At 54.2% G+C, this 26,498-nt stretch overlaps 2 protein-coding genes across 3 annotated transcripts in view; both read left to right on the top strand.

Annotated features, from left to right (window-relative positions):
• Positions 1 to 18,602, top strand: part of SSH1 (slingshot protein phosphatase 1) — a 33,661-nt gene extending 15,059 nt beyond the window's left edge. For both annotated transcript variants that reach the window (XM_065692413.1, XM_065692414.1), the window contains 13 exons: positions 1,913 to 2,016; positions 3,401 to 3,465; positions 3,895 to 4,016; positions 6,048 to 6,116; positions 6,493 to 6,558; positions 7,800 to 7,994; positions 8,232 to 8,325; positions 9,446 to 9,574; positions 10,563 to 10,609; positions 11,482 to 11,628; positions 12,228 to 12,428; positions 13,250 to 13,880; positions 14,340 to 18,602. In XM_065692413.1, coding sequence (XP_065548485.1) covers positions 1,913 to 2,016; positions 3,401 to 3,465; positions 3,895 to 4,016; positions 6,048 to 6,116; positions 6,493 to 6,558; positions 7,800 to 7,994; positions 8,232 to 8,325; positions 9,446 to 9,574; positions 10,563 to 10,609; positions 11,482 to 11,628; positions 12,228 to 12,428; positions 13,250 to 13,880; positions 14,340 to 15,617 — 3,148 coding nt within the window. In that variant the 3' untranslated portion in view covers positions 15,618 to 18,602. The remainder of the gene's footprint in view (positions 1 to 1,912; positions 2,017 to 3,400; positions 3,466 to 3,894; positions 4,017 to 6,047; positions 6,117 to 6,492; positions 6,559 to 7,799; positions 7,995 to 8,231; positions 8,326 to 9,445; positions 9,575 to 10,562; positions 10,610 to 11,481; positions 11,629 to 12,227; positions 12,429 to 13,249; positions 13,881 to 14,339) is intronic.
• A 3,764-nt stretch (positions 18,603 to 22,366) lies between these two features.
• LOC136021185 (uncharacterized) lies at positions 22,367 to 25,649 on the top strand. The gene is made up of 2 exons (XM_065693129.1): positions 22,367 to 23,936; positions 25,400 to 25,649. Exons 1-2 carry the CDS (start codon positions 22,691 to 22,693, stop codon positions 25,465 to 25,467), a joined length of 1,314 nt encoding a protein of 437 aa, XP_065549201.1. The 5' UTR covers positions 22,367 to 22,690; the 3' UTR covers positions 25,468 to 25,649.
• The last annotated feature ends 849 nt before the right edge of the window (positions 25,650 to 26,498 follow it).

Genomic DNA, 26,498 nt, shown 5'->3' with positions numbered 1-26,498 from the left:
AACATGAGGCGAGATGAACCCTCAGAGCAGGAGCCGCCGATGCCTTTGGGAGGGAGCTCTGTTTCTTCTAAGGGTTTTCCTGCTGTAGAAATCCCAGTCAGTGCTTTATTGGGGATAAAAGAATATCCCTTGGGATGTTTTTTCACTTTCTCAGAGAAGCATTTCCCAAAATCCTTGGGGCAGGAATACTGTGGATTATCTCCTTGTGCGTTGATCATTCCCTTCCCTATGAGCGTGTGTGAAGCTGGTGGCTGAACACCCCAGATGTGCTGTTGGTGTCACTGCTTTTGTGTTACTTCTGGCCTTTTTTGAACGCTTTCCTGTGAGATCTGGGGTGTGAAGGAAACAAGAGCCTTCCTGGCTCGCTATGGGAGTGAGGAGGATTCCCCTTTGCAGGAGTTCTGGCTGTTAGCGTGTGTGGCAGGCAGAGCAGAGCCGGAGTTTGGGATCAGGAGCAGCTCCTGTTCAGGCACATCTCACCAGGTGGTGAGTGCTGGAATACTGCGGGAGCGTACCTGGAGGAAGGCTTGGTTTGAGTGCAGTTGTCCCGCTGGCATTTGATTGACCCCATGGGTGACTTGTGGAGCCTGGGACTCGGGTGAAAACTTGGACTCGCTTTTCAGAACCAACTGAAATCTCAGATTTAAACCGGGTCTGGATTTAGTGGGAATTTTGCTCCTTGAGGATTCAGTTGGAAAATGAGGAGCTTTGCCTTGAAACCTTGGCTGTGCTCAGAGAAGGGAAGAGCCGAGCTTACAGCAGATGATGAAGAGACACGAAATTCCTGTCTCCTGCAGTGGAATGGAGCATCAGTGCTCGCTCTGCCCGAAGGCAAAGACCCCGGATAAAGTACAGAGCAGATGAGTGCTGGGAGTAGTAACTCCTGTGGGATCATTTTCTGTAGCATAAGTAACTCCTGTGTAGCACAGCCCCATAATGGAGCATTTATATGGAGTGGAATCAGACAGTAATTAATGAGGAGCTATGTTTGGAAGTGTGGGGCGGCAGAAAATTGGGCTTTGTAGTGCGGAATGTCCCTGGTGGTGGTGGAGCGGCGTAGGAAGCGCAGTGTAAGCAGTTGCTGGGGCAGCTAAAAGGTAGCTCAGTAGCCACTGATGTTCAGCCTTGGGGGAAATACTGACTTTTAGTCCAAGACTAAAATGCTCACAAGTGCCTGATGGTTGTAATTAGGCTTGTGCTGGTGCTGCCTGTAACTGCTGGTTTGGTTCAGCCTTCTCTTTAGTTACCTTCTGGGGCCTGTGTCGTTTCACTCTGTGGACATACCATTGTGTCTGCACATACTGCAGCCTCCTGCCTTACCCGTTGTCTCTTAGGATGGTTGTATCCAGCCAGAGCAAAGCAGAGTCTTTGCTCTTGTGGTGGTTGTTTTTCCCCCTGAGGTTTCAGTGCAGTTTCCTTTCTCTGGTGATGGGCATGTTCCATTGTCCCTCCCTTCCTCTTGAAATCTACAAGCACTTTATGGTTGCGTGGTCTTGGTTTGCATTCCAAAGAGATCTCCAGAACTGGAATGAGTGGGAACTGATTGACTCGGAACCTGATGCTCAGTCATTTGACAGGTCTAAGCCTGTAAAAAGCCTTACCCTTTACTGGTTTTAAGTTGCAGGGTTTGATAATCAAATGATAAAGTCATTTCCAGCCCATGACAGCTCAGGCAAGTATCTCCTGCAATGGCCAAGTAATAAAATGTTGGTGGAAGATGACACATGAATAAGTCATAAATAATCCTGGAGCCGTGCCGTGCAAGTGGCGGGGTCAGACTTGGGGAACAGCTTCTCATGGCAAAACCCTGCTGCGGCTCAGTGAGGGGAAGCCCTTCCTTCCCCAGGCACAGACCTGAGCGTGCCTTTTGCTGGGGTTTCCTTTCACTTGACTCCTGTTGTTTGTTTTCCAGCCTGAGCGAAAGCTTTTTCATGGTGAAAGGTGCAGCCCTCTTCTTGCAACAAGGAAACAGCTCCCAAGGCCAGCGAAGCCTCCAGCATCCTCACAAACATGCAGGTAGTGGATTCAGTCACCTCCTGCACCTCTTCTTGCTTCACTGCTGAGCCAGGGGGTCTGTGCTGCGTGTGTATCCCTGGTTTCCAGAGCCATAGATGAGGGAATGTCCCATGTGCTTCAGTGGTTTGATCTTTGCCTTCCCCTTCAGCCTGTGAGGAGGGAACTTGGACGGGCAGAGTCACAGGGCTCTAGGACCTCTAATATAGGTCTGGTTCAGAACAGCAGGGACATTTCTCCAAGTGTTCTCCCAGCCTCCAGTCATCTGAAGTTTGGGACTTTGGTGCCAGCACTTGTCCTTTTGAAACTACCTGTTGCTGGTTTTGTTTGGTGTTGCTGGTAAGAGCAGGGAATGTTTTAACAGGATTTGGGTCTCTGCGTAGACACAGGTTTCTTAGCTCCCTATATCCCCTTTCCTGGTTTCAGGAAAATCCCCTTTTCAGTTAACTCATCACTACCTGCCCTGTAAGAATTGGTCATGGTTTAAGAACAGACTCTCCTTCTTCCCCCAGTCCCCTCCAGTGTGCCACACTGTTGGGAAGAAACGGTAGGGAGTTGTGTGGTGAATGTACACAGGGATCAGTAAGCAGATGTAGGGTCAGGAAAGTGGATTCCACTTACCCGGTGGCTTTAAGCCTTCTGTCTGTGACAGTCTGGAGTAAGCGATCGCTGGGGAAGCAGAAAGATGATCAGCAGGGCTTTTGGGGAGCAGGAGCATGTGGGAAAGGCACAGTGTGGTACTGTGTGCCTGCTGCTTAGTAAACACTCCAAGCACAAAGAGGGTGTTTGAATGCCAAGCTTGGCTTTGGGTTTCTTTAATCGTCAGCAATTTCATATACCCAGCAAACATCCTACGGAAGGAATTTTATCTTGCATGGAAAGTTATGGTGCATTACTGAGTTATTAGATGTGAACTGGGTTTGTTTTCTTGTAGATTCCTTGTTCCTTTTGCTTGCTTTCATCAAACAGAAATGTACCCACCAGTCTAGAGCTTAAGGGACTTGATGCATGAGAACCACTTTGAGACAGAAGGGATCCATCACTTCCTAGTCAGTTGTTCCTCCTGCCTCTTCCGCCCCTGTGCCCATATCTTTGTCTTCTCTGAGATGCTGTAACAGGAAAAGTATCATCCTTTGTGCCAGTTGTAGATGGTCTCAGGATATTTGGTACCTTCCAAATAGTGTAAGGTCAAGTTCTCCCAGAGCCAGATGGTCCTTATCAGTGAAGCTCACTTCTGTTAGTATCTCTGGGACAGCAAAGCTCATTGGCCTCTCTTAAATGGTAATTTTTACTTTACAAGCTCCACAATTTCCTTAAGTATCAAGATCCTGCTGATTCTTAGTGCAGCAAGAGACCCTTTCTGATGATTTCTCTGCTTTCTGTGCAGGTGATTTGCCCCAGCACCTCCAGGTGATGATCAACCTCCTCCGCTGTGAGGACAGGATCAAACTGGTAAGAAAAGCTGCATTTTCCTTCTGTTGGAGGCGTTTGAAACAGACCTGTAGAGGTTCTTGAAAAGCATTGGTAAATCCTAGGTTTTCTGGTCCGCTCTTTTTGCCCTGGTCCTTACCTCCAGGTGATGAATTGGGGCAGGAAACTGATCTGTCTGAAGTGTGGCTTTTTTGTTAGATTTAATGTTCCAGTCAGCTGATTAACACAGAGAAGAGACAGGAGCTTGTAGGTGCTGATGGATACTCTGAAGTCAGTCTTGAAGTTGCTGGCAACAAGCCTTTGCTAGAAGATGGGACTGCCATTCCCTGTGTCTTTTGTACTGCAGCTAAATAAAGCTTTTGGGTTCAATTGCACCTTAAAAACCCAAGGCAGCAATGGAGGTAATGATTGTCCGAGAGCTGTTTGCAGAGCGTGCTGACCTTTCCCCAGGCTGTCCGGTTGGAGAGCGTGTGGACAGACCGCGTGCGGTACATGGTGGTTGTGTACAGCAGCGGGCGGCAGGACACGGAAGAGAACATCCTGCTGGGTGTGGATTTCTCCAGCAAGGAGAGGTATGTCTGAGGCAAGGCTGGGCTTGGAAATCAGGCAGGCTGGGTTCTCTGGGAAGCCGGTCAGCACCAAACTGTCTCCAAGCAGTTGGTTTATGTGTATCTGCAAACTCTAGCAAGACAAAAGGAGATGTGTTGAGTTTTCTGACCAGTTATGGGGATGGGAGGGTGATTTCTGATCCAGAAAGCTTTCAGTCTCCTTGGAAACTCTGGGCACTTGTGGGCAAAGCATTCATGTGTAATCCACCTGTAGGGATGGTATCTACCTCATCTGTGGTAGTTTGCTGTCTGCTCACTTCAGAATGCTCTTGCAGCAATGTTTAAAAACTGGAACTTATTCTATCCCCCAGACTTCAGCTCTGACCCTATGAAGCAATGGGGTTTTTGGGTGGGTAGCTTAGCTGCCAAAAAACAATACTGCAGAAGGACCTCCAAAACCAACAAAGAAAGTGTCAGTAATGAGCTGTTGCTTTTGTCCAACTGATAAGAGCACATAGTATTTGAAAGGCAAATAAAATACTGTGTTATCACAGCCCCTCTCACATTATTCCAGTTGTAGGTGAGCAAACCAAGGCAGAAAAGCTCTTGGCTCAGATGTGGGGCTGGCTTGGCAGAGCTTCCAGCCTGTTGTTCCTGTTCTCCGATGGTTTAGCAGCCTGCCATGCTGTGCTGGTGCAGCCAGTGTGGGGTTTGTTTTCCCTCTGGAAAACCTTAGTGGCTGTAAGTGGAAGAGGGGAGCTTTTGCTCTGTAGGGAGACCTGTAGGGAAACTCGTGGTTGTGCCTTCCTAATGAGATTATTGTCATTGGTGTTGCTGCCTCTTGTATCTGTGGTTAAATTACTCCTGTTAGTGCTAGGGAGGGAACTCTAATGCAGCATTTCCTTATGGCACAGTGAATGTTGCTGTCATCTTCAGACCTGACCCAGCCTTGCAATAATTGGCTGATGATTATGGAGACGAGAGGAAAGATGGAAAAGTTGTGACAAATCCATCCTAACTGTGAGGTTTGCTGCCATGTCTCCCTGAAAGCCCAAGCTTTTGTTAATTAAGGCCAAGTCCTCTGCATAAAGAAGTCAGTTGGCATCAGTGACTCCATTGAGTGACTCCATGGCTCTGTGCTGGGGCTGAAATGTCACTGCTGAGCTGTAAGTGTCCTCACTGCTGACAGTTGGACTAGTCAGGCGCTTTTGTGGGCTTTATTCCTTTTACATATGTGTAATAAAACCCACTTTCTCTTGCAAAGCTCTACAGTGCACATTGTCCACATGTGCATTCAACGGGACTATCAGGTCCTTTTATCTGCTGTAGGAAGGAGCTAAAGGCTTAAAAATGGAAAAGAACAGAACAAAACCTGAGTTCTTTAACTGACTCTTGCTGTCTGCATCCCAATTTCCTTTAATATCTCAGTCACTTAATTATTTACTATCTAAAGTTACTGGCCCCCATTATAGCTCCGTTTTCTTGCCAGATTGAAATGAAAAGTGTTCTTTTGGGGTAGGTAAAGCCATAAAGTGTGGTTTTATCTTTTCTACCAGCCCGAGTGATGGAGTGAAAATCGAACACCCTGAAAGGTCCCTGGGGTCCCCTCTGGAGCAGACAGGCGGCTGCTCTGCCACCTCCCAGGGTTGTGTTTTGAGCTGAACCTCTGCAGCCAGATCCCAGAGATCTGCTTCTGTGTCCTGCTAGGGAGCTGCCTGGCACTGGGCTCATGGTGATGGGAGCAGGAGAGGTGACGGGGCTCACACTGCAGAGCTTTCTGGGAGGCTCTGGAGTGGAAGAGCTGGAAACTGATCCTTGTTTCTGTGGTGTTTCTCCAGCTCTGTGGAGCAATCAGCAGGCTAATAGCAGAGTAAACCCTCAGCCTTCAGCTGCCAGTCTCCTTGTGCTGTGCATTTGATGGCCTAAGGCATTACTAGGAATTACTAGAGCAAGACTTGAGGATTTTAAAAATTCAAGAGTATTAATAATTAAGGGTATTGGCGTGACCTCATTATGGCCTATATTTAACATCCTGTGTAACAACCTCTCTTCCAGTAAGAGCTGCACCATAGGAATGGTTCTTCGGCTGTGGAGCGACACTAAAATCCATCTTGATGGTGATGGGTAAGAAATCACATTAAAAAGATAAATGTGAATGTCCTTCCCTACTTGTGGGCTCAAGGAGAGATTCTCTGTCACCTTGCAAATGAAGTTCCAATTTTGGATTCATGGCTGCAGTCCTCCTATTCAGACAGTGAGGATTCTGTCTTGCTGCCCTTAAATTGCTCAGTGTAACCTGGGGTACCCAGTGAATACCCTCTGAACTCCCTGGGAAGGGTGTCCACTTGCCATTCTTATTTGGGAGGATGTTAGAAAATCCATGATACAAATTCTCATCCCTGATCCTTTTTGACCCTAAGTGCCCCTTGCAGTAGCTGTTTGTGGAGTGCAGCTTGTGAGGAGCAGTTTCTGACAGTTGGGTTTTGCCTCTCTCTGTTAGTGGCTTCAGCGTGAGCACTGCAGGGAGGATGCACATCTTCAAGCCAGTGTCGGTGCAAGCCATGTGGTATGTGTGTTCATTGGCTTTCTTGAGAAAGAGACTCATTTATGTGAGTAAATTAAAACCAAACTGCATTTTAGCACTGTCTGTAGTTGGTATTTAGTGAGCTGCAGCAGAGATGCTGCTTCCCTGTGGCAACAGGTACCAGTGCTGTAAAGGACTGAGAATACTGATCCGAAACCAGGATCTTCTGCTTGTTCAGAGCAGCTGTGGGCCCTTCAGTGTAAGGGAAGTGGCACTAAATATGCAAGACCACCTTGAAGCCATCAGGCTGCAAACCCAGTCTTTTCTCTGTCTGCATGTTCCTGACTGGCTGAAGGAGGAGCCTCAGGACCCGTTGTCAATCCGATGGCATTCCCCGTGTTCTGCCTCGTTGCTGGGGTTCCTGCCGCATGGAAACTTTCCGCCCCGGGTGCCTGTTCACCTTTCAGCTCCTGTCACCCCTCCCTTGTGCAGGGATTCCAAAACACTGCAGCAGAGGTGGCTGAATCAGCAGCAGCTCTGCCAGCAAATTCCTCCTTGAAGAGGCTGCTCCCCATCCCCATGCAGAACAAACGCATCTCTCTTGGCCCAGGCAGTCGGCTGCCTCCTCTTGGAGCCTCCTGAGATCCATCACTTTTCTGATAGGGAAAAGATACAGATGTAGAGAAGGGTGTCATGCTAAGGGTGATTGGGTACAGAAACAAATGCAACTCTTGTTCCTGTCACTTTTGAACTCGGCCCCTCCTGTTGGCAGCCTCAGATGTGGTTGATGTGTTCGGTAAAATGACATCTTTGGAGTAAGAACCTTAAAAAGAGAAAAGTATGAGGAGGGAAGGAAGGAAAAAGTAATGCTAGAATTTGCAAAAACAAATGACCCAATCTGGGCCTTGTCCCTGGAGCGTGTCAGGGGCCAGGAATGCTGGTAAATGTGCATCTGACTCCTTGCTGAAGGTGCTTTGAAAATTGTCCATGTTCTTTATTTTCCTTTGGTCTGGTTTCACAAGTTAACTAATGATTAAATCCCAGAGCGACTTGTGCCTTGGGCTTGCATGTTAATCAGGACAAGATTTGGCCTCTGCCTTGGACTGGCTCTTGAGAAGGTCTCCAAGGGCCAGTTTGTGCCCTCTTTGAACTCTGATACAAAAAATCTGCTGCTTTCACAAAACTGCTGAAAGTCTTGATTTTTCTCTGTGATAATCGCTCGCATCCTGCTCTGTCTGTCCCTGCTGCTCACAGCTGCACAAATTCATTCTCCAAACTTGCAGGTCTGCTCTACAGATCCTCCACAAAGCCTGTGAGGTGGCAAGGAGATACAACTACTTCCCAGGTGGGGTGGCCTTGGTCTGGGCCACGTACTATGAAAGCTGCATCAGCTCGGACCAGAGCTGCATCAATGAGTGGAACGCGATGCAGGACCTGGAATCCACCCGCCCTGACTCGCCAGCGCTGTTTGTTGACAAGTTAGTTCTGAATTTCATTAGAAGAAGTTGGCTTTGCTCGTGAGAGGAATCTCCCTCTTCTCTTCTTCCTCCAGTGGTTCTTTTCCTTTCTTTTCTCCAAGTCTTAATGTTTTTCTTCCATTATTCCCATAAAAATCACTTTTAATCCAAGTCTTTCCCACCACTCCTGCACTGTTTGAGTTGCAGCCTGGGTTTGCTGCCAGCTTGGAGACAGCATCCTCTCCTTTGCCTTTCCAGGCCAACTGAAAGGGAACGAACAGAACGGCTCATTAAAGCCAAACTCCGGAGCATCATGATGAGCAAAGACCTGGAAAATGTCACTTCCAAGGAGGTAAATATAATTCCTGCTATCTCATTCTTCCTGCTAGACTGCTTTTCCAGGGAGTGCTGCACTGCTGAAGAGACACCATATGCCAAGGTGTCACTGGTTTCTGAGTGTGTATCTGAAAGGCTCTGCTCTTCGGCTTTGCTATTCCTCTCTTTCCCAGCAGGGGAATCGGGGTAATGCCACATCCATGTCGTTTTTCACAACCTTAGTAACAAGTGTGTGGCTCCCAGGTCACAGTGCCTGGTTCTTTGCCAGCCAGGTGGCACTGGAGGTGATGCCTCTGTGACAGTTGGGTTGTAGCAGTGGGGCATGCCCAGGCAGTGACTTTATAGACACTTACTCCTTGGTGCATCCCTCAGATGACACAAGCAAAGGCAGCACTCCCAAAAGCTGCAGCTGGTGGCTTGAGGCCTCGCAGCTGTGTTGGATGAGTGATCTCCACTTGCTCATGGACAGTGCAGAGCAGAGTATGAGCCTTCCTTTCTCTCTTGGCTTCATTTTAAGGTTTTACCTTCTTTGTTCCTGAACAAGTGTCAGAGGGGCTTGCAGAGACAGCATTTTGCTAGTGGGTGTATGGATGGAAAATCACAAGGCGTAAGCTAGCTTGGGTCCATCCCACAAGCTGGTGTAAATACATCCAGCCGCAGTGCAGGCATTTAAAGCAAATGGAAGTAGTTCTTTTGGGTTTGGGTTTTGTTTTCCAAGGCAGGCTATTAACATGCAGGGCTTTCCTTCCTAAGCTTAGCAATGAAGGCTTCAGCTACCCTCTTGTGTAACAGCAGTGCTACAAGTTGTAGGCGTAAGCTGAGAACTCCTCAGTCTGTGTATGTGTTCCTGCTTGGTGCAGTCAAGATGCTTTGAGTATTCCTGCAGGAATTTTCCATGGTGGATCAAACAAAGTTGTGCTGCTTTGCTTTGCTTTGCCCCTTCCTGAAGCTGAGGGGCAGGGAGAGGGCTGTTATGTCCATGCCCTGGTGTTTGAAAATGGGAGAGCACTGAAAATCTCTCTCTTCACCAGTGCTGCTGCCATGATTCACTCCTTGCAGATGTTTCTATTGTGATAGAAATAGATAGATCACCCAGATGTGATTCTGGGTGGCATGCTTTGTTTTCTGCTCTGCAGATACGAAATGAGCTGGAGAAACACATGAACTGCAACTTGAAGGAATTCAAGGAATTCATAGACAATGAAATGCTGCTTATCCTGGGTCAGATGGACAAACCATCTCTCATTTTTGATCATTTATACCTGGTAAGCTGCTGGGTTTGGAGCTCTGGCATAGCAAGAGGCTCAGTGGGAGTGAGCTGACAAGTGGTTGGGCTTAGAGGAAGCTGAATTTGGTGTCAAGGCTGAGTTGCGCTTCATGAGCCCTTTTTTCTGGCGGTGTTACTGATTCTGGGCCTTGATAGCATGGTTTTCCTGGCAGGTTGATCCTGTCTCTGTGCGTGTTCATTTTCTATTTCTAGCAGTGGAGATTTTTCTTTTACAGCAAACAAAAGGCCTGGCTGGGGCTGCAGCTGTTTGCTCTTGGGCTCTGGTTAGGGTCACTGCATCTTGACTAAGCCTATGAGGCTCTGTAGCATGGCCAGAGCTATGTAAAGACTGAGGCTGAAGGTGATGTCCCAGCTCGTGCAGAACCGAAGGGCGGGCTGTGTTTCATCTAGTCTTTTGCCGCTAGATGGTACTGCAAGCAAAACCAGGCACTGCCATCTGGAACAAAGACTTGCTGGAGATGAGCACATTTGTGCCCGTTATGCTTGGGTCTTTTTCATTGCTCTTCTGGAGAGAGGCAGAGGAAATGCTCGTGTGTGAGAGCAAAACCTGCTTTTAAAACCCTTTTTAGCTTCCTGGTTTGCAGATACGGGGGGGGGGAACTAAGTTGTAACCACCCCCAGAGCTTTCAGGATTTGCCTCACTTCTCAGGTACCTGTGATCCCAGTCATGCCACACATAGCTTTCCCTGCACTATTTATCTCTGTCTTTAAGAATCCCGAGTGGGCAGAGGCAGTGATTTGGGATGTGCTCAGTCGCACACACTGGCCTAGAACTAACTCCTTAAGGGAGGATGTAATGCCTGTCAGACAGGACCTCTCTGTGCTGAGCAGCAGCACTGCCTGCCCTGTGCCGTGTTTCAGAGGCTGTTCCCAGTATTTCAGCTAAGGAAGATGACATTGCAAAAGCTTAGGAAAAAGGGATGCTCTTGTGCTCCTTTGAAATGTGTGTTTTGTGGCTGTTGCAGGGCTCCGAGTGGAATGCCTCCAACCTCGAGGAGCTGCAGGGCTCAGGGTGAGTACTGACCTTTCAAGCACCAGCCTTAGACTCCGAGTAACCTCCAGCTGTTTGCTTTTAACTTATGCTCAGGCCTCTTGAGATGACATATGATGTTTGTAGACTGCAGGGATGAGTTTGGGCCTATTCTCAACAACATGGGTAACTTACCATCAGCTCCTTGTTGGGGAAATCTTTCCTATCTTGTTTCTATCAATAACATGTGGAGTGAAAATAACCATTCATTTGTGAAGTACATCAAGATCTCTGATACCCCTCTAGCGGGTAACAGCTGAGTGTGAAATGCCCATTGTCGTGGTGAACCCAGGACGTCCATCCAGGATGTTGAGTCGGGTGTGAATTCCTGCAGGCTACAGAACAGCAAATAATACAGCACTAAGCTTAGGGGAAAACTCTGTCTGAATGGCACAGAGCTTCCTGTGGATGAGCAATCTCCAGCTCACCTGCCCGGACAGGCAGTGCAGGGCTCTGTCACCACGCTCTCATCACCACACCACCACTTGGCTTCATTTACTTTCATGCTTTTTGGCTGAGGGAGAATTTAGCATAGAAATATTTGCTGCTTGCCCAAGGCACACAACAAGCATGAGGTGAGAACCTGAAAAACGTTGCTCAATAGCACAAAGAAGCTGAGGCTGCCCCATCCCTGGCAGTGCTCAAGGCCAGGTTGGACACAGGGGCTTGGAGCAAACTGCTCCAGTGGAAGGGGTCCCTGCCTGTGGCAGAGGTTGGAGCTGGATGAGCTTTATGGTGCCTTCCAACATAAACCAGGCTGGGATTCTGTGATACTTCATGGTCTTCACAACGTGCATCAGCTCCTCTTTCACAGCAGTGGCATTTCAAGTCTGTTTTCTTTGTGTTCTCCACAGCATTGACTACATCTTGAATGTGACCAGGGAAATTGATAACTTCTTCCCTGGTTTGTTCGCCTATCACAACATCCGCGTGTACGACGAGGAGACCACGGACCTCCTGGCTCACTGGAACGAGGCCTACCACTTCATAAACAAGGCCAAGTGAGTGGGCTGGGCACTGTGACTTGTGGGAGGACACATCCGAGCCGTGCCCCCTGTGCTTCATCCAGCATGGGGCTGAATCCTTCTTGAATCCAGGGAGGATGTGTTCCTGGAACTTCCCTGGGCCTTGTCTCTTCCTGTCCTGGCATTACCCTGCTCCTAACTGATGATACTTTATTATGATTATTATTATCAGAAAGGAACAAGGATATTTCCCCTTCCCAAGCTCTGGAAATGCTCCAACACATGTCCATGTTGGACTAGCCCCCGCTGTCTCTGCAGACAAGAGACGGTGACAGAGCCCATCAAACCCTGCTGGGCTTTTACACTAAGGTTGTTCCTGCTTATCCCTGTATCCAAAGATTTGGGCAAGCAGGAGGCTTCATGGTGATCCCTCAAGTGGCAGCATGACTGAGGCTGCCCTTCCCTAGCTTCTGGAGAGAGATTCCTCTTGTGGCTCCCTGAACCCCACAAGGTTTCTAACCTGCTGATGCACGGTGCTAGGGTGGTCAGGAGGGCACAGTGCTCTCCCTCCACTGTGTAACAGCAGATAGCATAACCGAACGGTGAGAGGTGTTTTCCTGTTTGCCCTCCTGCAGGAAGAACCATTCCAAGTGCCTGGTGCACTGCAAGATGGGTGTGAGCCGCTCGGCATCCACCGTCATCGCCTACGCAATGAAGGAGTTTGGCTGGTCACTGGAAAAGGCCTATAACTACGTGAAGCAGAAACGCAGCATTGCAAGGCCGAACGCAGGCTTCATGAGACAGCTGCTGGAGTATGAAGGCATTTTAGATGCGAGGTAAGGCGCCAGGAGGGAACAGAAAGGTGACTTGCAGGAAGTAAAGGGGCCAATTTTAGGCATCCTCATGTTTTTGTATCACAAACTGCGATTTGTTGTTCGGACTCCTCAGTGCTGTGGTCTGAAGAGTCCTTTTTAGAAGGGCAGCTACGGAAGCCTGGGCTAATGGTGTTTTCTTAACCCTTTTCTGTGCCAGGTGGAAATTAGCTGTCTTCCAGGGAGATCTGCTCTGGTTTCATGCAGTGCGGGTCCCTCTGCGTGTGGGAAGTGTGTTCGTGTTCCTCAGCAGCCAGGACTGTTCAGCAAAACATTGTTCTTGGTTGATGAGGCAGAACTGAGCTCAGGCAGTGTGGGAAGCAAATCATTTGCAGGTCTGGGTGACCATGCCAGTCACAAGTCTTTGTCATCATGAGCACTCTTGTATCCAATAAGGGTTTCTGCATGCTCCACTTGGCCTCTGCTCTGCGGGGGGAAGAAGAGGAAGATTTGTCACTCTAGTTCATCAGGAGCTGTGCCATGAGACGTGCAGAGATGTTGGTTCAGAGTGGTTTGCTCTGATGAAGGGCTCTGTGCCCCTGTGCCCTGAAGGGCTTTTCCTGTAACGGGTGCAGTGCAGGGCTGTGAGTTTGCTGGGTTAAAGATACCTTGGGGTGGGCAGGCAGGAGGGACTGAACCCTGATGCTGAAGATGGCTTTGTCCAAGTGGGACTGGGCTGGCCCCAGGGGTCATCATTTCAGTTTTGGGTTGTGGACAGGGAGGGATGTGCCTGGAGCTGAGCATCCTTTGACGCTGGTCACTTGTGTCTTTGCCCCTCTCCCCAGCAAGCAGCGCCACAACAAGCTGTGGAAGCAGCAGGCAGAGAGCAACCTGCCCCCCAACACAGATGGCACCACGGGGTCGAGCGACTTCCTCCTCGAGAGCTTGGACATCGACCTGGAGAACCGCCTGGCTGACCTGGACATGCCTTCGCAGTCGGCGTACCTGGACAACCGCGCCAGCACCGACGTGCCCATGAGCTTTAACTACTGCTTCCGCCGCCTCTCGGACACGCTGCTGGAGAACAAGATTCCCGGTGACAGAGAGGGCTTTTTCCCTGTGGAGGAGCTGGAGCGGGGTGTGCTCGCGGAGCGCACTGCCTCGCTGGTGGGACAGCAGCCATCTGCACCGTCAGAGGGGAGGATGCTGGAGACAGCAAAAGCCCTGGAGACTGCAGAGCCGCTGACAGAGATGAGCAGCTTCTGTGAGAAGGAGGCGAAGAAGAAGCTGGATTTCAGCCCCCGGAAGGGAAGGATGGTGCTGGGCCCTGGGGACCACAGGGAGGACGCTGTCAGGGAGGAAAACCCAATGGAGAAGTGGAAGCGGCGCTTGTCCGTGCACAAGGAGGAGAGCAGGCTTAACAGAGAGAACTTGAATAACAACAACAGCAAAAGGAGTTGCCCAGAGGATTTTGAGGTGCGTATGGAGGTGGAATGTAGGTGATTAGCATGGCTGACTCTGCTGCAAGTGAAACTGCTCTTCTCATCTTCGTAGCACAGTTTCATTTGACTCGGATAAAGCCTTTCATTCCATGATGAGCCGCTTCCTTTTCAAAGTGCTTCTGAACATGGCTTTGCTTCCCAAGCTATGGAGTTAGATGCCAGAGAGGGAGCGCACACATGCGAGCACCCTATAAACCGCTTAGGGCAACTTGCATGACCATCACTTGGACGGGTAGGTATTCTTCCACTGGAGATGCTGTCTGCTGAGAAAGTAAGTGGTGTTTGTGTCTGCTGCAGGGCCTTAAGAGAAGTGGAAATGGGCTTTGTTTCCAATCTGCTTGGCTGTAATTATATCCTGTGCTCTGTGCCTCTCTTCTGACGGCTGATGTCCGGCTCTGTGCGCCTTTATCTAAACCTGTTTTCTCTTTTGCAGCACGATGCCGTGTTTGGGATCCTCAGTAAGGTGAAGCCTTCCTACCAGTCCTGCACTGACTGCATGTATTCCTCAGCTGGTTTGTCTCCAGATTCCTTTGGGGAGCAGTGTGAGAAGCTGAACTCCAGCTCCATGCGCCGCAGCACCGCCACCATCTGCACGCAGCCAGCCTTCCTCTCCCACATCAACTCCAACTTGGCAGAGCACCTGCCCAGCAAGGCACGCTTGGAGGAGGCAATCAGAACTAGAACCAACGAGGCTCCGCTTCCTCTGTCAGCAGGAACTGGTGCTCTGGAGGCTGGGGCTGGCAAATCACTTGATCAGCACTGTGGGGTTTTGGAGAAGGGAAAGGATGCACCAAAAACTCCAGTCAAAACTCTTCTGTCCAGGAGAAACTCGCACTGTGACAAGAGCCTCCTTAACGTGGAAGTGGTAAAAGAGGAGTCTCTAGCCAGAAAAGACAGCAAACCTACCAAGGATCTGAAGTACTTGTTCAGTAAAGACCTGGAAAAGCCAAGCGCAAACAGTTACTTGATGCAGCATCAGGAGTCTCTTATCCAGCTTCAGAAGGCAGGTCTGGTTAGGAAGCACACCAAAGAGCTGGAGCGGCTGAAGAGCCTGCCCTCGGACGCCTCGTCCCTGCTCAGAGAGAGCCCCTTGAGCAGGGTGGACTCTGGCATCATGGAGGAGAGCGAGGATTTGATTTCGCATCCCACCCTCGTGCCTCTCCTGGGACCAGCGCCGCTGATACCCGAGGATGCAGAGAACAACGCGGACAAGTTAGAGGTGAAGCGCGTCTTGGAGGGCATCTCCCAGAAAATCTCCACGCCTGTGGCCTGCCGGCTGGAGCACACGAGCAGCTTCACCAAGGACTTCCTCAAGACCATCTGCTACACCCCGTCCTCCTCCCGCAGCTCCAACCTGACGCGCAGCTCCAGCAGCGACAGCATCCACAGCGTGCGGGGCAAGCCCGGCCTCGTGAAGCAGCGGACTCAGGAGATAGAGACCAGGCTGCGGCTGGCGGGCTTGACCGTGTCCTCCCCTCTGAAAAGGTCCAACTCCCTCGCCAAGCTGGGGTGTCTGAACTTGTCCTCTGAGGACTTAGCCAGCGACATGGAGGTGTCAACCATAACGGACTCCAAGGAGGCCGTTTCCAGCGAGTCTTCCATGCTCTGTGAGCCACAATCCACGCTGAGGGGTGCAGACATCACCTCCAAGCTGGCAGCGAAGCCAGCGCTTGGAAACTTGAAGCACACGCTTTGGATGGGCAAAAGTTGATGCCTTCCATGGGGGGTGCAGGGGGTTTTGAGGGCTTTATGGCATTTATTCAGTGCACAGATGCAGTTTATCAGCTGACCTGCAGTAGTTCATCTGATGCCACCTCTTCGTCCCCCCCCCCATACTCTTAAGTGGGAAGAGGGAAAAAAACCCATAATGGGTTATGGTGAATGGCACAAGGGAGAATAAAACGTATTGCATGGCTTAGAAGAGGACCTTGTGTGTGAATTGCCCGTTGTCCTGCAGGATGCTCTTCCTAGTACTGTTTGCCAAGTTATAATAATGTGGGTTTGTGTGTGTATATAGATAGATACTGTGCTATTTATCTATCTATCTATATATATAGAAAATGCTGAAATGCTCTGTTTCAAAGACTCAGAAGAATTAGTCATGACTTCTTACAGAACAAACACGAGTCTCCAGTGAGAACAGGGCACTTGTGGGAAGCTCCTTACAATGGCGACACGAACACTACCTCTGATCCTGCTGGCTTTGAGGCTTGGGTTGTCGTTTGTCTTTTTTAAAGGCTTTTTCCCCCAGCACTTCCATTCTTTGAGGGTATTCCCATGATGGGAGCTGGAAAGGCCCAGAGGAGACGGAGGCTTTGCTGGCTGTGAAGTGAAGGAGCATTGAGCCGTGTTCGTGTTGACTCTGTGACCTGGTTGTCGCAGCCTTGCGTTGGTGCCGGAGGGACCCGCAGGCTGTGTCGCTGTCACCGTGGAGAAGGGGTTGTGTTCTTGGGGTGTTGTTGCTGTCACAGTGTCTGTAATGTCCCAGTGCTAATGATGAGCTTGGCCAGTGAGTGACCGTGGACCCTCGTGAAGCTTTGTGTGATGCTGTGTCAGTGTCGTGGGCCCTTTGTGGGGCTATGGGGACACGCTGTGGAGGGGCTGCTCCTTGGTGTCCCACGTGTTTGCAGTAGGTGATCGTGTCTCTCCTGTGGGATTGGGTAGAACAGTTCCTGTGTCCCGGCTTTGGGAAGCCCCCGGGGGGGGTTGTTTCTGGTGGGCAGCAGCGCAGGGAGCCGGGTGTACGTGTCCCAGCCTCCTGCCAGGGAGGCAGAGCCGTAAATCTTGCTCTTAGGAGGGGTTGTTCCTCCTCGGGGTCAGCAGGCAAAGAGAAATAGGGGCTGCAGCGAGAGGGGGATGTTGGAGGTGCCGGTGGGATCTCCCTTCGCACAAAGGAGGGAAGCAGCCCTAACCCTAACCCTAACCCTCAGCCAGGTGCTCGTGGTGCTCAGCTGCTCCGTGCCAGACGTGGCCAGGTCAGGGGGGCAGACCTGAGAGGCGTGCGGGGACCATGCACCAAACCTGGGTGCTCGCCGAGTCCCAGCGCGCTCCCCACGACTCCACATCTCCATCGGAAGCCATCCTTAACGTCCCCTCTTTGGGGTCACGGGGCTGCGGCAGTCCTGCTGAGCCTCTGGTCCTCAGAAGTCCCCTGGCTCCAGACAGGGAGCTTTTGGTGTCCTGAATGCCCAGAATTTACTGGTTTCCCTGTGTTTTTGCAGTAAGTGTGAGGAATTGCCAGGGCTGCAGTCGGATGAGCGTCCCTTCTTAAAGGGGTGGAAATTGGATGTGTGTTTCTAGCTTGAGGCATCCTTCCCTTTCCACCCTTGGAAGCTGGTTTGAGGCAGGAGCTGCTGCACAGGGCGCATGAGTCTGCTTCTGGGGCTGAGAAGATGCTGGGTCGTGTTCAGAGTGGAAACCCTGTGCTCCATGGCTGCACATCCAGATCTGCTGCAATAACCTCCTGTATCCGTCCCATCTTTCCTGCCCTTGTTCCCTCCCAGATTCCCATGGATGAAGGGGGCCCCATTGGAGGGCTCAGAGCAGCCACCTCGAGGGACTTTGTGCCTCCTGCTCCCCGCATGGCCTCATCCCTCTCCTCGGCTTACCACGGCTGATGGCAGGGTTGCTTTTCTCTGCTATGTGTTAAACTACAGCCGCTTCCCATTGCTGCCCGGCCACTGGGAGAGCTGGGTTGGAATAACTGCGGAAGGATTCCATTACCTGATGCGCGCCAACGTGCACCTTTCCTCCCTGTTCCCTCCAGTGCCTGCTGGGTGCTGTGCATAAACCAACGCTCCCCTGGGCTCTGCCCACGTTGGCCTCGGCTCTGGCTGGACCAACCTCAGCCCTGGCTCGGGGCTGCGTCATCGCGATGCTGTTGGGGATAGAGGGGCTTGGGAAGCATCCGTGTGCCATTGGGATGGGTTTGTAGCCAAAGCCCCGACGCTTGCAGGCTGCAGTAGCGTTGTTGCATGAGGACGTAGCCGTGTTCGTCCTCTCCCGCGTGGCGTTAACTGTTCCTTTCCGATGGAGTGCCTTAACCCTGGTTTACAAGCACTGCGCGCGCTGAGCTCTTACCCTGCCGCTTGCTCTTCTTTGTGTTCCGGCGCTTTCGGTGTTTCCGGCGGCAATGGGAGCGCTGCTGCTTCTGCAGCTCCGTGTCGCCGCGCTGCCCACCCCGCTTCCCCCTGCCCTGTACCCGGTGAAACCAAAGGGCTGCGTGCGCCGCCGCTGCCCCCCCCAACCCGCAGCTCCCAGTGCTCCCGGTTCATCTATGCATTGCTGCAGGAACGGGATGGGGGATCCAGGGGCATGTCCCCAATGCCCAGCACCGGCTGCACACCCCAACCCTGTTCCCTCCTGCCAGGGGAACCCAAATGCACAAAGGTGGCACCTGGTCCAGCCCGGGGCTGTGTGGTAGCAATAGGCATCCTCCAGGAGCTGATCCTGGTTATTCCATGAGCCCCGCAGGAGGGGTGGGTGACGCTGTAGCTGTTCCAGTGCTGTACTCTTGATAACAGCCGTTCCTTTGACTTCATGGTGTTTCTGAATCCTGGTTTTCTATCGAAACGAGCAGCATCTTTTGTACTGTACGAGGCATAATGCACTTTTTTTTTTTTGTATCTTTTGGGTGTAAAATGTACATTTTCTGTGCTTCTTGTGACGAAAGAGAAATAAACCTTTTTGTTCTGTTCTCCTTTCCGAGCGAGCCCTGCGGCGGTTGTGGAGGTGGGAAGGACCGAACGGACCCCGCGTGCTCCCAGCAGCAGCCGCCGCTCTTCCCGTGTCCTCTCTTCCCATCCGATCCCATTGCTGGGATCCCGGCTCTTCTCTGTCCCCCCGAAGGCCAGGTCAGGAGGTGCCTTTGCCCCTTGTCCCTCTCGGTTGCATTCCGGCAGTGCTGGACACGCCGGGCTGGGATGGTGAGCACTAGAAACGCACCCGAGCTGCGGCACGGGCTCATGTGTGGGTTTTATAAGGGGGGAAAGAAGGGAATGGAATCGGGATACACGGTTCCTGGAGGCAGGAGTGCAGCTGGAACGTGTGAGTCCCACCCAGGGGAGAGCCCAGGATGGGGTTGAGGAGAAGCCGCTCCCGTTTCGACGTGGATGTTGGCAGCGGAGCGCGTGGAAGCTGGTTTGGAGAGGGCCGCGGGGACGTGAGGGGTTAATTCCTGCAGCCCCACTCTGGGCATGTTCCCAGTGGGAAAGCCCAGAGCTAAGCCCCGGATGCGGCTCTTTGCCCCGCGCTGGGCCCAGCCCTTCCCGGGCACCCGCATTTTGCCTTTAAAGGCAAACAGAGCATCTGCCTCCGGAGCCCGGGGGGAGCCTGGTGCTGGGGGCATTGCTCCGGGGAGGAACGGGTCCCTGTTTACCTTGGCAGCCCCTGCTCTTGGCACCCTTGCCTTGAGGAGTCGTTAACCCCACCAGCACTGTTGGTGTTTGGGGGGCTGGGGTTGCTTTCCCTTGGATTTGGCACCATCGCTTGAGCTGCCACGCTCTCACCGGGCCCAGCACTGGGGCAGGAGCTGGTGCTTGCCACCATCACGATGCTCCTTTGCCAGCTCCTCACTGGGGGGAATGAGGTGATGCTCAAGGGGCAGCAGGGACTGGGTTTGCTGCTGGCTGCGCTGTGTGAGAGCAGGGGCCTGGGGACACCCCCTGCTCTGTACAGCTGCGGGCCCCCCTGCACCGCGCGGGGCTGATGGTGCCTCCTGTCCTCAGCACCTCTCCGGTGCTGCACCCACAGCCCCGCAGGGACCCACATGGGCAGCAGCTCCCCAGCTGGGAAAACAGCCTGGAGGGGATGGGGCTGGAGCCCTGGGGTGGGTTTGTGCGGGGTTTGGTGGGTTTACACCCAACAGCATCCCTGGTGTGACTGCGGCTCTGCCCCCGGTGTGGAAGCAGGGTCTGGAGCCGCAGGGGTAGGTGCCTGCTGCAGGAGCTGGAGCTGGTGCCTGCTGCTCCCCTGGGCGAGGATGGAGACCCCGCGTTGAGCCGGGGCTCTCAGCTTCGTGTCAGGGCCCTCCAGGGCTGCCAGGATGTGAAGGAGAGCGGGGGGGGGGTGTGTGCTCCCAGCCCCAGCAGGGCTGGAGCTTGTGCTGGGCCTCGCACCAGAGCTCAGCTCAGGCAGACAACAGCATGCTCCCGAGGCCCTCGGGTCAGCCTGTCCAGGAGCCAGCATCGCTCTGGGCTCAGACCCTTGCTGCGAGCTCCTTCTGTTCACTCTTCTCTCACGTGATGCTCGGGGCGATGCTCATCAAAGCATCTCCCCCCGTCTGCATCCCCAGAGCTGCAGGAGGTCACGCGCTGAGGATCACCAGGACCACGCGATGGCCGGGGGTGCCTGCGGCTGCTGGTGAGTTCACGTCCTCTCTTCTTGTTATGGTTGAGGCTGGCTCTTGGTGGAGCCGTTCTTGTCTCGGCCGAGTGTCACATCCTGGTGCCTGGCTTTGCCATAGCAACATCACAACAGTGGGAGCAACACGAGGTCTCTGCGGTGACGCTCGGAGGGGTTATTTATAGCCTCGGTGCTGGAGGGAGATGCTGGAGCGTGCTGCTTCCATGGGCATCTGGTGCTGGGGCAGCCGGCACTGGGGGCTCCCCCATTGGGCCATGGGGTGATGGGAGGATGCGAGGTCCAGCCCAGCCCCTCACCTTGCCTGCCCCATAGAGGAGCTGCGAGGGGTGATCCCCTCAATGAGCCTCCGAGTCCATTCTGCGCCCCTGATGGGAGCGGGATGGTTTCCTGGCTTCACATTGGGGTTGGATGAGCGCAGGGGCGAGCGGGGGTTGTGGTGGTGTCACCGAGGGGAACAGATGGGGTTTGGGTGAACAAAAGGGATGCGCCCGGAGAAGCTGTGGCTGCCCCATCCCTGGCAGTGCTCAAGGCCAGGTTGGACCCAGGGGCTTGGAGCAAGCTGCTCCAGTGGAAGGGGTCCCTGCCCGTGGTTGGAGCTGGAGGAGCTTTCAGGTCCCTTCCAGCCGAACGCAGCCTGGTTCTATGAAGGGTGCAAAGGGCCCGGTGCTGCACCTCAGTGCCTGCAGTGGCACCGCGAGCATCCGGGTTTGCGCCAGCCTCAGCCCTTGCCCTCCTCTTCCCTAAAAGTCCCTTCCTGTCCGGTGTGAGGGATGCGGCGCTGGTGCCCGCAGCAGCTGCCGTTGCCTTTTATGCCGGCCCCGGCCGGGCTGCCCCGAGTGTTGACCGAGCAGCTCCAGGGCAGCCGAGCTCGGCAGGGCCGAACCGCAGCTCCCTGCAGCGCTGGGACCCCCTCAAGGGCAAGCCGGGAGGCACGAGGTGATAGCCCCAAGCCGCGAGTCCCGGACTGGGCTCGGTGCTGGCTCAATGGGAGGAGCCCGGAACCCATGGTCAGATCCTGGAGCCGGGCAGGTTCACCCCGTGGGGTCTGTGCTGGCTCGGGGCAGCCTCCGCAGGGGTTTAAACCCTGCAGCGGTAACAGACGGTGTTCTGTTGCCCTGGAGCAGCTCTGCAAGGTGCATCCATGAACCCAGCCCAGCCAGGAGCCCGCCTGGCTCCCGGGCTGGGATAACCGTCATCCCTTGCTCCTTCGCATTGGCCCAGCTCTTGGAGCAGGGATGAGGTGATGGCATCATGAGAGACCGTGGTCCAGGTTCAGCCCATGCAGCCGTGTGAGTGTCGGCTGTGTTCCGAGTGATGCTGCATCCCTGCGGGCTCCGGATGAGGATTTTCCAGCCCCAAGTGGCAGCGGGGATGCTTGGAACCCCATGGGCAGCTCCTGGGGGCTGCTTGGGGTGAAGCAGCCCCCGGCCTCTCCATGGGGCCCATGGAGGTGCTTCCCTGTATCCCGGCCCGGGATGCTGCCCCGGATCAGGCTCGGCACCTCGTGCACCATAAAAGGCAAAGCGCTGGGAAGAGCTGCCGGGTGGGAGCCGCTCGGCTCGGGCAATTCCAGGCATCCCGCTGTGTACAAACGGATCAGAGCCCTCGGCCCCCCCCGGAGGTTTTGCAGGAGCCATTTGGCAGCAGCATCCTCCGCAGGGATGTTCAGAGGGACACCCGGAGCACCAACAGGGGTGCGGGAGAAGTGACGGAGTCTCCGTAGGGAAGCTTCTTTCCGGGCTCGCTTTGTCCCGGGGGGGTCTCCTTTGTGCCGCAGCAATTCCCTGAGCAGTGACAGCCCCAGGACCCATCCCGGCCGGTCCCCGCGGGCTCGCTGCAGGCTCTGTCTCTCCCTAAGCACTGGGACGCAGCCCAAGGCTGCGGCTGCTTCCAAGGAAGGAGCCGCCGGGCAGGGAGGGGTGCCAGGGGCACGGGTGCGGGGTTCCGAGCTCGGCTCGGAGGAGCTGACGGACGTGATCCTGCCCAGGCCTGGCACTGAACCGCTCGGGGAGGATCGAGCGGGACCGGGGGGAGTCATTGCTGGGGCAGGTTGGGGAGGAGAGGAGCGTCCCTGCGGCCGCAGAGCCAGACCCTGCCTGTGCGGTGCCCCGCAGCAGCAGGTCAGAAGCTGGAGGGAGCTTTTCAAGGTGGGATTGGTTGGACAGGGACCAGCGCAGCAGCAGCTCTGGAAGCGCCCTGCGGAGGATGGGCTCCATGGCTCCAGGGCTCGCATCCATCTCTGCTGGGCATGGGGCTGAGAAGCGCCGCTTCGCATGACCCAGGCACGGAGGCTCCCAAGCTGCCTCCGTCTCTCCCAGTAGCGGAGCCCGGAGAAGGCAGGCGGTGCTGAGAGCCAAGGGATCCCGGCTGGAAGGCTCCAGCGCGCTGGGCGCAGGGATTGCGGGCACTGAGCTCCCGGCCATGGAAGCCTCCACCTGGCAGCACTGTGGATGCTTGCGGGATGACACACGTCAGGAGAGGGGCAGAGACCGAGCCGCTTCCCGGGCAGCCTCCGCAGGGACACGTGAGGGCTGCATCCTGCAGGAGGGCCCGGGGCACAGGGACCTTCCCGGCCCCCGGAGCGAGGCGCAAGCCGAGATGAGCAGGAGAGAACAGTGGGAGCTGTGCCTGGATCACCCCGTGTCAGGAGGGCGCTGGGGAGGAGAGGAAGGAGAAGCCCCTCCGAAGGTTTACGAGCTGGAGGTCGGGCACAGGCACATGGGCAGGACGGTGAAGCCGGTGGTGTACAGGCTGGAGGAGAGCGAATACAGGCGCCTGGTGGAGGAGGCAGAAGCAGAAGCTGAGGAGGAATGGGAAGCGATGGAGCACTGGGGACCCGTGATGCAGGAGGGGTACCCAGGGGATGGGAGCGTGGCGAGCCCGAGCCTAAGCAGGCTCCACGCTTCCCAACTTGCCCTGAGGAGGGAAAGGAGCCGCTCGGACTCGGAGAGCAGCGCGGAGAGCAGGCAAGTGAATCAAGTGGCCCTGAACTGTCCCTCGGGGGGGCACAAGCCGAGTGTCCCCATCAGGTCAGACAGCTTCGAGCGGAACGCCTTGCTCATGGATTACATCCTGCAGAGCAAGCAGGAGGCAACCGCGTCTCCTCCCTGTGTCCCCAGAGAGAGCAGCAAAGCGGCTGAAAGCTTCAGGCAGGCGATGAGCTTCGCCCTCCACCCTGGCGGTGCTCCCGACCTGTTCCAGAACGGGGAGGCCGACCCGGCCCGGCAGCAGGTACAGCGGGGCCCGGAGGGGATGCTCGCTGCTGCCGCAGGCTGCGCTCCGGCGGCCGTCGGCAGCCCGAGGCCCCCGCGGCAGAGCAGCGCCCCGCTCCCGGAGCAGCGCGCAGGGGAAGCCGCCGCCGCGGTCCCCGGCGCTCGCAGCCCCAGGAAGCCCCCCCCGGCCCCTCCTGCCCGGTCGCACAGCAGGGACAGCCTGGCCCTGAGCATGAGCAGGGCCCTGGCCATGACGGAGGCGCTGCTGGAGCCCCGCGGCGCTGCCCTGGGGCCGGAGCCTGCCCAGGGGCAGGGGGCAGCGGGGGGCCCGGAGCAGCCCCAGGCGGGCAGGAGGAGGCAGGAGGAGGATGAGAACGTGCTGAAGGTTGCCGATGCCAAGAAGGCCTTCGAGAAGCCCAAGGAGAAGGCGCCGGCGCCCGGCGTGGCCAGGAAAGGTGAGGGGTGAGGGCTCGGCTTTCAATGGGGACCACGGGGACCCGGGGCAGGGCTGCGGGCAAGGGGTGCACGGTGCTTGGAGGGCTCTCAGAACAGAGGTGCCTTGTGTAACCGGTGGGATGGGCATGTTCAGCAACGTGTGATTGGGATGAGGCCGGAGGGGGACGAGGAGTTAATTCACGTTTACCTCTGCTTGGGGAAAGCTTTGGGCAGGGGCACTGTGTTATGAGAAACATTTGCTTTTTAAGCCTCTCCTGGATCGCTCAGTTCAGTATTCATAACACCTACGCTGCCTGTCATCAATAGGTGCAGTGCCTAAGTGCCCTTAGGATGCTTTCTCCCGGTGTCATGCTGTTTGCCTCTCCAGGCACTGGGTGGGCCAATAGACCTGATTTCAGCTCTGGCATGAGCAGGAGGCATCATTCCCTTGATGTTCTCCTTCTCCTGCACCGTGACTGAGCTGAACAAACCCTCCAGGAGAACGACACCGGCTCGGAAGCCCTTCCACTGCCTGACCCTTGCTGACGTTCCCTGCTCAAACAGGGGCTATGCAGAAACAGGGAGCGATGGGAAGCGGTCGGTTGGAGTTTGGCCCTGCCGGCACAGCTCAGCCCCACGCTGGTGAATGCTCACCTTCTGCTCATTGACAATCTGCAACTGTGGTTTTCCTTATAAGGGAAAATAGATGTTTTAAGGCACAGGAAACCGGTGCTGGTTTGGGGCTCAGCAGCGTGCTCAGTTCAGCGCTGGGTGCCACCGTGCCCCGGTGCTCGGCCCATGGTGCTCTCGGTTGCTCTCATTCGCAGCAGGCACGAAACCGGCTCAGAAAATGAACGTTGCCACAGGGTTCGTGTGGTGACAAAAAGCCCACAGCGATGGGCAGCGGACCCCATCCGCTCAGAAGCACCTGAAGACGCGTTGTCATTCCGGTGCACGGCGGCAGGGCAGGCTGTGCCACCGGCCGGGCGCGGGGGCTGGATTGGAAGCTTGCACTGGTGCTGTCGGGGTGGCTGCACGCAGGCAGCCTCTGTGCCCCTCCTCGAGGGGGAGATCGCATTAAGCGGTGCGGCTGCTGTGGAGCGGCTCCATCAGCCGCGTCAGGCAGCGATGTCCTCATCAGCATCCTGCCCAGGAGGAGCGGGTGGATGCAGGAGGTGAACTTGGGCAAGAGGAGAAGGCACTGAGGCAATCCCAGTTACAGCTAAATCACTCCTGACAGATGTTCACCTCCTTGGCCCTCAGCACAAACAGGGAGGGAGGGTCAAGACAATCTGTTTCGGTACTGAACTGTGAGGACGTTGCTGTAAGGAGCAGGAACAGCTCCTCATCTGTGGCATAGCCTGCTCTTTTCAACCTGCTCCTAACCACACCTTCCCAATCCTCATCCTGCCTAACTGAGCACTAACACCTCGCGGTCATTTACCCTTATGTGATTCCTTTCTTATACCTCTGATTTTTCCAGCACCTTTGGTCCAACTTGCTCAGGGCAAGAAACAGAACAAGATGGCAAAAGGATTCAAAACGGGTTGAATAATGAGGACGAGACTAGGATAATGGGCTAAGTGTAACATGGAGCGCCACAGGAATCACAGCGCCAAGCCTCACGCTGCTGCTCGCTGCTCAAAGCTCCCACTCTCTGTGTGGGGCCTGGGTGGGTGTTTCTGCTATGCAGAGCGATAGGAAGCGTCCGCGCAGGATGCTCGTGGTGGAAATAAAATTCAGCTTGCTCTCTTCGTTCTTCATCTTCTCGTGTTTGCTTTCGTGTCTCTCTCTTCCTCCTGAATCATTGGGTGTAGTGGAGATAGCACCAAAGAAAACCCCATCTGTTGCCATGAATTGCTTGGGGTTTATTTGGGGTCTCAACGTTTTAGTGATGCGTTGGGACCACCTCCCCTTCGCTGCAAGGAAATGAATTTGTATTTCATGGTCCTGGACGATGATGGGGAAGAAAAATACATGAGGGAATCCATTTCTATTTCCTTTTGCTGTGCATTTCTATGCCTTTCCTAGAGCAGGGTGGGTAGGGATGTGTGTGACATCTATTACCGCATGTAACACACACAGGAGTGTGTGCGTGCGGTAATAAATGTGCTTTATGAGCTCTGTTGTAAATCATTAATAACAATGGCATAAATTATTGATACTCACCATGACCTAATGTTCACTTATTGTTATCTCCCAATCCCCAGCATCCTCCACCCATTCCAAGCAGCGCACAGACTGTGTCATCGGCAGCGCTTGCCCACTGCAGGCAAGCACTGCATCGCCCTTTGGGATGGGGGCTGTTGTTCTGACCCCCATTTACCAGGTCTGGAAGTAGCACGGGGGTTTGTTCTATGCCACGCAGAAAGGATGGGCACACCTGGGGATAAACCCAGGGGATGCTGAGTCCTTCTGCTTTAATTCACATTCCCCCTTCCCACATGCTGATGCACCCTCACACACCTCCCCCTTCCTGGCTGTTGTGTTAAAACCTGATTGAACATATTGCTCCCCTTATCTTCATTCCGTAATTCTACAGCTCCCCTTCCTGGCCAAGGGCTGAATGAGGCCAAAGCAAA

This window comes from Lathamus discolor, chromosome 12, assembly GCF_037157495.1.
Source record: "Lathamus discolor isolate bLatDis1 chromosome 12, bLatDis1.hap1, whole genome shotgun sequence".
Taxonomy (NCBI): domain Eukaryota; kingdom Metazoa; phylum Chordata; class Aves; order Psittaciformes; family Psittacidae; genus Lathamus; species Lathamus discolor.
The sequence above is the reverse complement of the archived record's forward strand: the minus strand, read 5'-3'. Positions and strand labels throughout refer to the sequence as shown.